Source organism: Sapajus apella, unplaced genomic scaffold (assembly GCF_009761245.1).
Source record: "Sapajus apella isolate SASKATOON/1434 unplaced genomic scaffold, GSC_monkey_1.0 scaffold4, whole genome shotgun sequence".
Taxonomy (NCBI): domain Eukaryota; kingdom Metazoa; phylum Chordata; class Mammalia; order Primates; family Cebidae; genus Sapajus; species Sapajus apella.
The window spans coordinates 40,377,872-40,389,961 of NW_022436944.1; the positions used below are offsets into that span (position 1 = coordinate 40,377,872).

At 41.9% G+C, this 12,090-nt stretch overlaps 1 protein-coding gene across 1 annotated transcript in view; it reads left to right on the forward strand.

Moving 5' to 3' along the window:
* The first annotated feature begins 4,205 nt into the window (after window positions 1-4,205).
* Window positions 4,206-12,090, forward strand: part of RAB5A (RAB5A, member RAS oncogene family) — a 38,812-nt gene continuing 30,927 nt past the window's right edge. Inside the window, exons 1-2 of the mRNA XM_032267506.1 lie at window positions 4,206-4,620; window positions 8,269-8,524. Of these exons, the coding sequence (XP_032123397.1) occupies window positions 8,362-8,524 (163 nt within the window). The 5' untranslated portion in view covers window positions 4,206-4,620; window positions 8,269-8,361. The remainder of the gene's footprint in view (window positions 4,621-8,268; window positions 8,525-12,090) is intronic.

Genomic DNA, 12,090 nt, shown 5'->3' on the forward strand with positions numbered 1-12,090 from the left:
TGATGATCACTTTTTTTAGGTCCTTCCTTATCCAAGTACCTCCAATCTGCATGTAGTTATTTTAGTGCTAAAAAAGGACTTTAAATTCTGGAAATGTTTTATGCCACAACTGTGGCATAAAAACATCTTAAAGTCCTTGAGAACATTTATACTTTAATAACAAAACTTTAAATCGCATCTAAAGTGAATATTTTAAAGTTTGAGATATGCTACACAATAAGCCATATTGTATTTTTAAAATAATGCAGCAAACTAAAACTGTGTTGCTTTTAAGTAGATTTTCTTTAAGGTTTCACCTCTCAGATTTTAATGAAAGTATATTTGATAAATATTTGTCATGTTCTACGCATATAGACATAAAACACATGGCTTAGAATTTGAACTGTTATTAGGCCAGGCACAGTGGCTCACACCCGTAATCCCAGCACTTTGGGAGGCTGAGGCAGGCAGATCACTTGAGGTTAGAAGTTAGAGACCAGATTGGCCAATATGGTGAAACCCCATCTCAACCAAAACTGGAAAAATTAGGTGGGCATGGTGGCGAGCGCCTGTAATCCCAGCTACTCAGGAGGCTGAGGCAGGAGAATCGCTTGGACCTGGAAGCAGAGGTTGCAGTGAGACAAGATCACGCCATTGCACTCCAGCCTAGCTGACAAGAGCAAAACTCAGTCTCAAAATAATTAAAAAATAATAATTAAAAATAAAAAAGGTGGGCCGGGCGCGGTGGCTCACGCTTGTAATCCCAGCACTTTGGGAGGCCGAGGCAGGTGGATCATGAGGTCAAGAGATCGAGACCATCCTGGTCAACATGGTGAAACCCCGTCTCTACTAAAAATGTAAAAAATTAGCTGGGCATGGTGGCGCGTACCTGTAATCCCAGCTACTCAGGAGGCTGAGGCAGGAGAATTGCCTGAACCCGGGAGGCGGAGGTTGCAGTGAGCCGAGATCGCGCCGTTGCACTCCAGCCTGGGTAACAAGAGGGAAACTCCGTCTCAAAAAAAAAAAAAAAAACAGAAAGCACTTTAGAATTAGTGGACTTAGAAGTCCTGTAGGTAGGTGACATTGAGCTGAAGCTTGAATGATATTCTCCAAAGGCACAAACTTTTCAAACATGACTAGCTCAAGCTTCACAGCCTTTTATTCACTAACTTGTTACCATGCCAATGTTAGCGTTACCGTTGGTTTGTCTCCAGAAAAAATTTTGAATTGTCTCCAGATAGTTCCAATTAAAAGTAAATGAAACCATTCATTATCATCTATTCAAAGATTCATTCTTCAGCTACACAAGGGAGGACAGATTTCCTGGAAGAGATGGAAAAGGATATGGGGTGCTGTGAATGGTTGGGAGACACCTGCCACTGGGAATTTGTGATTGAGTATTTAGAGATTTGAGGGCAGTATAAGCACTAAAGACAATGTTTAAGTCTTTATGATTATTTATTTGCTTTGTAGCTTCCTTAACAAATTCTATCAACTGATAGGATTCTACATTTGACACTAAAATATATACAATTATCAGTCCTCCTCAGTTATCTGGGGTTATGAAAAAGAAAACACAGACATATTGCAAGTGGCAGTACAACAACAGAGCTTTACTGTGGCATTTCAATTTCTCTAAAATTACTACTGGATCTTTAGAAGTGCCAGCCACCGGGGCAGCACTCTTCCAGGCAAACATTATGACTAAACTGTAAAATATTGTGAGATGTATTCATGAAGGAGGTGAAGACAAAATCAAACAGAAATGAGTGAGGAAGCAACATACTGAAACGATGAAATAGGGAGGTTTTTCTGCAATTTATAAATTTCAGCATCGAATGTTTTGGTTGTGAGGTCTTCTTAGTCTAATGCTCACCATTCTAAGCATAATTAAGTTCACCAATACTTTGGGGGTCCCTACTATAGCAATCAAAGTTCTTCTGTGAAGGGCTGAAATGATGAATAAGTGATGGTTCCAACCCTTAAAAGCCTTATAATGCAATGAAAGGCTAAGGAGAAAAGTTCAGGTGCTGATTAACTATTAAAATAAGGCAGGTTTTAAGACAGTTATTATAGAGACTAAGGCAAAGTATTGTGAAATTACAGAAAAAATAATAATTAAATAATCCAGTAGAAGTATCTGCAGATGCTGTCCAGAGGAACTGGTATCCTGGCTGAGATGGAAATAGCAGTTATGGGCAATAATAGTGTTCTAGGTGGAGGGAATAAAGTGATCAGATACCAAGATGGCAACACACAGGCAATATTCAGGGAACACAGAGTAGATACGTGTGGTCAGGGGACAAATAAAGAGTTTGGTGAGAGGAATTCTATAGAAATAGAGTGAAAGAAACATGGGTTGGGACTAGAGTTAAAAGAACTTTAGATTGGCAAGTAATGAGATACCATTGAACATTTTTTAGTAGAGTAACTGGCTAAAGTGTAAAGAATGGACAGAAAGAGCAGCAGTATGCATTAATTCCAGTTTATTTATAGAAACACTACCATGGACCAGGTATTGGGATTCGACCTCAAATTTGGGGATTGCATAATTTTTTGATAGAATGGACGACAGTTTGTGAGGAGAAGGAAGAGTTGAAGATGATTCTGCCTTCCCAAGTCTGAGTGACTGGGAGGATGTTAATGCCAGTCTCTAAGCAGAAGCAGGTTTGGAGTGGAATAGGTTTGGTTTTGGGCATGCTGTTCACATGACAAAACTGATGTGACATATCCTATTTCCTGATTCCTCCTGGGATTGTCCAAGAGCTATTACCATGACTAATAGTTCATACTGGAACAACGCCTTGTGGATAAAACGCCACAGGTACAATTTACGTGTGACACATTACGTTCTTCTGGCAACTGGGTAGTTACTATGAAAGACTGGCTGTTCAAAGTTCAAATCATCTTCATGGCACAATGCCGATTGCACACCCACAGGATACCTTAACCCGGTACACTTCAAAGACAATATTCTCGCCCTCACAACAGAGCTATACATTGTAAACTGCAAACTGAAAAGTAGCCTTTATTCCGAGGGAAAATCAATTGAATATTATTCTACCAAATTACCAAAACAATTTTTTTGGCAGGGGCTGGGGAGGGGGTGGGGCAGGAGCCTCGCCAGAGACTGACTGTGGTGTATGATTCAACAAAAGCACATCTTCAGTAGGACCCCCGTGGAGGGGAACGAAAGTCTTGGGTTGTCTTTCATCAGAATTGTGTTCAGCAACTCACATTCTGGAGCCAACCCGCAGATTAGAATTCAGCTTCGGCACCACACAGTAGTGATGTCGGACAAGTTAACCTCTTCTGCCTCAAATTCTTTACCTGTAAAACATCCATCTCTGGGACTGAATACTTGGCTGCCAGGCGCTGGGCTAGATACAGGTTTACAGCGGTGAGGACCACTAAGGGGAATTAAAATTCGAATGTAGGGAACAGGCGATTAACAAGTTAGTTTCAGAATGAAAGACTCCTCGTGTAAGAATTCAATGGGATAATTCCTGTAAAGCGTTTAGTACAGTAAAGAGCGAAAGGAAACTCTGAATAAAAGGTACATACTGTTTTAGGATTTGACCCTCCCTGCCCCCTACCAAAACCAGGTAAACTCTCAGTGGAAGCGACTTATTGTTTTGTGCCTAAAGGCGGCTTTTGGGATAGAGAGGGCTCTCTCTCTTCCTCCTTGGGGTAAGTGCGATTTACCAGTCTTTATCGACCCACCCAACCCCAGGGACATTTTGAGGGGAGAGGTTCCGTGGAGTTAAGACGTCTAAGTGCCCTCTAATAAAGCCCCTTCGCAAAGGTGCCAGATTGGGGTGAGGGAACCTCGCTGCTCCCACAAGGGCTGCGCACAAAAAAAAACCCAAAACACAAGTTCTTTTGGTGTTCCCCCAAAGCAGAGTAAAGGAATTTTCCCCGCCCCCCAGCCGCCTGCAGCCCAGAGACCCCCACCTAGCTAACAATGGCGCTGGAGAGGGCGTGGCCCCGCGCATCTGCGGTGGGGGAAGAGAAGAAAGGCGGCCAGAGCGGATCAGAGCCTCTTGCAGGGTCACGTGACATCCTGCCTCGCCCCGCCCCGCGAACACACCAGGACTGGGAGGGATTCGGGAGGGGGCGGGGAGGGATTCGGGAGGGGGCGGGGAGGGATTCGGGAGGGGGCGGGGAGGGATTCGGGAGGGGGCGGGGAAGCGGATGGAGAGGGCGGACTGGCGGTTACGGGAAGTGACGAAGGGGCGTAGTTCGCTGCGTGCGGCGACGTGGCGGTGGGGCCGACACCGGGCAGCGGAAGTGGCTCCAGCGGTGGGACCTGAGTGTTTGTGTTTTGGTTCATGAAGGAGTCGGCGGCGGGCCTGAGGGGAGGAAGCAGAGGGAGGAGGAGGCAGAATTAGTCGGAACTCGAGCGCCGGCGGCGGCGGCGGAGGAGGAGAAAGGAAAGAGGGAGGCGGAGCGGCGAGAGGCGGAGACGGAGCCCGACAGGGGCGGCACCACGGCAGGAGCCCCGCACAGTCCACTGTGAGGGGAGCGGCGCGAAGAGCAGACGCCGCCACCACCGCCGTAGACACACTCGTCCCACGGGCCACGCCTGGGCCTTGCTGCCAGGAAGCTTCGGCCCCGCAGCTCCGCTTGCTGCTGTTTCAGGTAACCGAACCGCCCCTCCCCCTGCGCCCCGGGGGCCTGGACCTCAGGTTATCCGCGGTCCCCAGCCTGTCCGCGGTCCTGCCGGCACTGAGACCCCCGCCCCTTCTCCCTCACGCGCACCACTGTCCTGGACCAGGGAACTGTCGAACTCAGCGTCTTGTTTTGCCAGCCCTGGTGACTCATCCTCAAGGGGCTCTGGAGACCGGGATTTGGGGACTGACTGAGGGAGCGACGGGTGTCACCCTTTCCCTTCTCAAGATGGCGCCGTGGAAAGTGTACTGGAGGCCGCGGTTCCGCCTGTCCCCTGTCCTGGCAGTTCTGGGGGTCTCGGTCAAAGCCAGCCAGGTTCGGGGGAGGAGGTTGGAAAGGCCAAGGGATCTGGCGAGTGCTGCTTATCCAGGCGATCTGGAGTTGGCTGTTAGCTACTCAGGTGCTCTCCTGGCAGGAACCCGGGCCTACTGCAGGTGTGAATGTGGGGAGCTCCGCCTACCTTCAACTTCCAAAGACGGGTGGTGGAGGGGGTGGGGGGCTTGTCAAAATAGCCTGTCTAGAGGCTCGACTCTTATGTATATGGAAGGTAGTGAACGACGGCTTTAAAGAGATTCAAGATAACAGGACCGCTGAACTCCTTCCCTGTGTAGAGACGTTGAAAGTTGCTCTGATGTTGTCTTCCCTGGAAGCTGCTTTGCCTTCTGAGACTTCCAGACTTTTAAGTTCTGAACGACATAGTTCGCATATTTAATTTTTGTATTGCTTTAGCGAAATCAAGGCGTTCGATCAGTTGTTGCCTTACACATAATGAGACAAAACAGTTGCACCTCTGGGAATACTCAGGATTGCTCATAATAAACTTTATTCCTAAAGTAAAATGGAAATGATAACTCAGCATTTGTGTAAGCAAAGTACATGGAACAGTGCCCGGCACAAATTAAGTCAGTAAATTTTTTGATCAAAGAACCCTTAGAAGGATTTTAACTATAGAATGAATAAGTTATTTTCAAAAGATTACAAATGTATATTATGCAAGATTCTTGTTTTGCAAAACGAGTTTCAGTAAGAAGTGTATACAAATGAATGCACCTAATTTTTAACCTTAGTGTTAGGCTAAGTGTATGTTTACTATTATTTCCTGTTTGACATCCCTGGACGGGGGTGGGGGGGGGAATAACCACAATTGAGTAGATTTGAACCTTAAAAGTCAAAGTGAAATCAAAATCTTGCTTGATTTTGATTTCCTTTTTTTTAGTGGGAGAGTGGGAGTCTGGTGTCCCTGAAATTTTGGAAGTACCTTAGAAATTTGGAGCATGCCAGGCGCGGTGGCTCAAGCCTGTAATCCCAGCACTTTGGGAGGCCGAGGCGGGTGGATCACGAGATCAGGGGATCGAGACCATCCTGGTCAACATGGTGAAACCCCGTCTCTACTAAAAATACAAAAAATTAGCTGGGCATGGTGGCGCGTGCCTGTAATCCCAGCGACTCAGGAGGCTGGGGCAGGAGAATTGCCTGAACCCGGGAGGCGGAGGTTGCGGTGAGTCGAGATCGCGCCATTGCACTCCAGCCTGGGTAACAAGAGATAAACTCCGTCTCAAAAAAAAAAGAAAAAGAAAAAAGAAAAAAAAAGAAATTTGCAGCATACTGTCCCTGATGAATAATTTCTTGTTTAGTAGTTAAAAGGATAAATGGAAAATGTTTCAGTTGATACTGAGTGTGTAATATCTGAAGATGTGTTGGTCCATTTTCAGTATATATGATGTTCTATTGATATTTTGTCATTTTCTTATCAAAGGACCACATTACTGGCAATTTCAATCCCTACTGTATTAGAGATTATTTACATGTATTGTTGCATTTAATTCTCGCAGCAGCTATTTAAGTTAGATATTATGGGAATAGAGACTTGGAAATTAAAGAGTTTGCCCAGGCGGAAATTGGTGTAGCCAGGATTAGACCCCCAAATCTAGTGTGTTTGTGGGTGAGGGGGCATTTTTATTTATACCTTGTTATTTGGAAGCAACTCAGACATTGTATCTTTAAATATTTCAGTATGTAATGGTAAAAGATAAGGACTCTAAAAAGCTGGTGTTAAGTTAAGGCAGGGAGACGTTTTTATTGCCTTAAGAACATCTCATGGATATGTTAGTTCATTGTGAAGAGCTTTTCTTATAAACTCAATTTATGGAGAAGGCATATTACTTTCGTTTTTTGTTTTTAATATAGAGACAGGATCCCACTATGTTGCCCAGGCTGGTCTCAAGCAATCCTCCTACCTCGTCCCCAATGTGTGGTGATTACTGGTGTGAGCCCCTGTCTCTGGTACAAAAGACTTATTTCTTATATGAGGTAGCTAAATGAAATATAGATGATTCCTTCTCCTTTTTAGAGAAGGAATCATCAGGTTTAATATATTAGCATATATTTGGATTTTGATTAAAGATGGAAGGAAACTGTGAACATTGGTTTGTGAGTAGATTGAAAAAAGTTCTTCAAATATTCGCTAATTCCTTAGAGATTAAAAGTTAGCATAATTAGATAATGGTAACACATAGAAGTCACCATTCAGGCTAATTTTTTAAAATGTGTTATTTAAATAAAAAAGAATGGCTTGCAGGCTGGGCATGGTGACTCACACCTGTAATCCCAGCACTTTGGGAGGCTGAGGTAGGAGGATTGCTTGAGCCTGGGAGTTCTAGATCATCCTGCGCAACCTAGCAGGACAATGTCTGTACCGACAAATTAGCCCAGCATGGTTCTGAGTGTCCTGTAGTCACAGCTACTCAGGAGGTTGAGACAAGAGGAGTGCTGGAGCCCAGGAGGTTGAGGTTGCAATGAGCTGGGACCACGACACTGCACTCCAACCTGGGTGAGAGAGCAAAACCCTTTCTCAAAAAAATTAAAGTTTATAAAAAATGGCATGCATATTGTTCATCCAAAAACTATAAAAAAGTTACAGTTGGTGTAAGTAAATAAAAAGTAATAATCCCGCCACACAGAAAACAACTGTTAGCATTTCTTTGTATGGTATCTTTGAGCAGATGAGGAAACAGTTTCAAGTCTTTCCACCATTAGGCACACAAACCCTGGTGACTGAAAATATTTGTTGTCCAAATTACCATTAAGCATTGTTTAACAGAAGACTTCAAATAATAGTAAATTCTGGGATCTGTTCTAAAATCTTCCCAGTTATTAATAACATAATTTTTCTCAAAAGAATGTTAACCCAAGTAGCCTGGCTCTAGAACTTGAACTCTTGAGTCATCTCTCAGGTTCCCTGGATTTGAAACTCAGCTCTGTGTCACTTCTGTCACAGTAACTCTGTGACCTCAATTAAGCTTCTTCACATCTCTGTGCAGGCTTCCTCATTTATAAGGATTGTAATAATATCTCATTTTATAGGATTGTTGAGAAGTTAAGTACTTAAAGTACTGCCTAGCACAAAGTTGAAGCTTTGAGGTTAGCCTTAAAAATAAAGTGATTTTGAGCTCAAATCCTATACCTTTAAATTTTCTTTAAAAGATAGTGACATAATCTAAAGGACATTGAAGGTCTGGTAGAGCTTAAAATAATCATAATATGCTATAGGCAAAATTTAAAGTGATTAATAGTAAATTTGCTTTACTGATTTGTATATTCATAATTGTTTCTTTACAGGTTTCTTTACCTCCAGAAAGAAGAAGATTGACCCCTTGAATTCTGGAAGTTCATTGAAGAGTCTGAAATTAGGGATTTATTTCAAATTTGGACATGGCTAATCGAGGTGCAACAAGACCCAACGGGCCAAATACTGGAAATAAAATATGCCAGTTCAAACTAGTACTTCTGGGAGAGTCTGCTGTTGGCAAATCAAGCCTAGTGCTTCGTTTTGTGAAAGGCCAGTTTCATGAATTTCAAGAGAGTACCATTGGAGGTGAGATTTTTTTTTTTCTCTGCTTCATTTAATCAAATCATACATTGACAGAAAATATTTTCATGTTCCAATTGTGTGATGGAATAAGTCACAGAGTGAAGAAAAGAGTTATTCAGCCGACCTTAAGCTTTAAAACTTACCTTTATCTTTGTTGAAAGGATGTCTTTTTACATTTCATTGTTTGGTTAATTCCATGTGGTTATATTGTAGCTAAAATACAGTTAAAAACATGAGTAGAATCAGTGTTTCAAGTTATAAAATTTAATCTGGTATCTACTTCTTGCTGACAACTGGAAGCTTCTTCAAATTAATACAGTACATATTTGTGCTCAGTTATATTGGTTTAAAATGAATAGTAAAAAAGATAACTTTAAATTCTGATCTATATAACAACTATTTGTGAATAATTTATACTTGTGAAATTAATTAAATACTGTTAGATGTACTTTTTTTGTTATTTGAAAGACAGGATCTTGCTGTTGTGTAGACTGGAGTGCAGTGTCAGGATCATACCTCACTGCAGACTGCAGCCTGGAACTCTGGGCTCAAATGATCTTCCTGCCTTAGCCTCCCAAGTAGTTGGGCCTACGGGTGCATACCATCCTGCCAGGAAAGTTGTTTTTTTTTTTTTTTTTTTTTTTTTTAAAGAGTCAGAGTATTGCTGTGTTTCCAGGTTGATCTTGAACTTCTGGCCTCTGGTGAGCCTCCAGCCTCAACCTCCCAGGTAGCTATGGTTACAGGTGCTCTCTGCTAAGATGTACATGTAAGAATGCTCCTAAGCTGAGGAAAGAGAAAAAGTGATTATTGGAAAGGGACATGACAGGAAAATGGAACCTGGAGAAAAAGATGAAAGAAGGGAAAGAGTAGGCACTGCACAAGGTGGCTATGGTGGGACAGAGATGAGGGAAAGGTAAGATGCAGGGCAAAAAGGGGACAACAAACAGTACAGTATTGTCAAGAAAAGACATGAAATGCGAAAACTGAATTTTAGCTGGGTGTGGTGGTGCATGCCTGTAGCCCCAGGTATTTGGAGGCTGAGGCAGGAGGATTATTTTAGCCTAGGAGTTCAAGTCTAGCCTAGGCAATATAATGAGACCCACATCTCTTAAAAAAATACATTAACTTTAATCAAAGAAACCTATAATTATATAACAGTGGAACGAGATAGGTTCTTTTGTGCCTCTGTTTTATCTGTGAAATGATGCTTTTCAATAAGATGATGTGTGGGAAGAACTACACGGTTTGAGATTCACAGTATTTTGCAAGTGATATATATATAAGCAATGCTATTTTCTAAGGTATTCATGTATATACTTTAACCCAATATTGTAAAATTAAAGTCAAACTTTTGAAATACATGAGACAAGTAGATACCAGCTGGCATGTGGCAACTTCTTAAAATCTTTAAGAAGCAAAGCTTTATACTGTGCATTTAGTGAGTGCTTTTAAGCAAGTTTGAGAATGTTATTCATAATCTTAAACCCATTCTAGTAAGGTAATTTACAGAACTCTACTACCTCCTGGCCTTTGTGTATCTTGTTACAATGTTATGTTAGAATGCTTTATGTTTTTTTCTAATGACTGAGTATCAGAAAGCATCATGCAGCTTTTATTTCAAGTCAGAAGTGTTGGCATTTTAAAAAATGTTAATACACGATATATTAGATATCCTTTGTGGTTTTTTTTTTCTGAAGGCACATGCATATGTGATTTTTTTTTATTAAGATAGAAAATTATTTTTTGTTAAAATTTTTAGTAAAATAGTAAATATATTTTACTAAAATAATTGTTTTACTAATATTAACTAAAATAACATTTTAGTAAAATAATAAAAACTCTGAAGTACTGTAGTATAGAACTTAATTCTTGCAGAGCTTTGCAAGAGCTTAAGACTAGAAATTTTGTCTTGTTTTGGCTAATCCACTTCTAAGTTTATTTTACTTTAATGATAGCTCAAGAAGGATGTTTAAAGTAAAAATATAACCCCATATCCAGTGTATCATAAATAATATCTCTGGTATGTGTGTATCTGTATAATCTCCATTTAACACCAATTAGAGTGTCTAGATTTCATTAATGAATTCCGTAGATTTTAATTTCTATGTATAAAGCTTCCAATTTTAAAAAAAAAAAAGGGGGGGGCCGGGCGCGGTGGCTCAAGCCTGTAATCCCAGCACTTTGGGAGGCCGAGGCGGGTGGGTCACAAGGTCAAGAGATCGAGACCATCCTGGTCAACACGGTGAAACCCCGTCTCTACTAAAAATACAAAAAATTAGCTGGGCATGGTGGTGCGTGCCTGTAATCCCAGCTACTCAGGAGGCTGAGGCAGGAGAATTGCCTGAACTCAGGAGGTGGAGGTTGCGGTGAGCCGAGATCGCGCCATTGCACTCCAGCCTGGGCAAGAAGAGCAAAACTCCGTGCCAAAAAAAAAAAAAAAAAAAGAGCATTTCCATCATTTCCATCTGAGGAGAGATCTACAGACTTCTAAGGCTCTAAGACTGACATTTCTTCTGCTATAAAGATGATAGGTTGTAAGTATTATTACAAAATCATAAAAAGTTATCCAAAATTGTTTAACAGGTTATTCAATCTTCCCAGGGTAGAAGAAGACAGCATAGATTGTTATTAGCTAGTAAAAATTATCAAGTAACAGGTTCTAATTCGTTTCCTCCGAGTCGTTTTATAGACCTCCATTTATAAAAAGGAATTTGCATCCAAATTTCTATTAATCGTTTTTTTTTTTTTTTTTTTTTTTTTTTTTTTGACAAGAGTTTCTTTGTCGCGCAGGGTGGTGGGTGATGATGCCTTCTTGGCTCACTACAACTTCCATTTCTTAGGTTCAAGCAGTTCTTGTGCCTCAGCCCCCAAGCAGCTGGGATTATAGGCATGTGCGCCACTCCTGGCTAATTTTTGTATTTTTAGTAGAGGTGGGGTTTCACCCTGTTGGCCGGGCTGTTCTTGAACTCCTGGTCTCCTTGGAGATCTGCTTACCTTGGGCTCTCTAAGTGCTAGGATTACAGGCATGAGCCACTGCCCCAGCCCAAATTTCTCTTAATCCTTTCTGGACACTTTTTCACTGTGCTGACCCCATGTTAATACTATTCAGGAGATATGACAGTACCATTATGATTACAGCTGTGGACACTGTTCTTTCATGCAGTGTGTTCATAGCTCTTCACTTTTAGGAACTAGAGTATATCTAAAGCATTTAAGAATTTTAAGGTTTGAGCTATTTCACGATAAACCCCAAAGGTCTGTAACTTATAGGTAATATGTATTTTCGTTTTGGCTGACATGTAGTAAAAGTTACCTGAAAAATGAAGCCTGCCAACTCTTTTGCATTTCAACTGTTTGTTTGTTTGTGAAGGAATCTTACTCTGTGGCCCAGGCTGGAGTGCAATGGTGTGATCACAACTCACTGCAACCTCAGCCTCCCTAGTAGCTGGGATTAGTCGTGGTGCACACCACGACTCCCAGCTAACTTTTGTATTTTTGGTGAAAACAGGGTTTTGCCATGTTGGCCAGGCTGGTCTTGGACACCTGACCTCAAGTGATCACCTGCCTCG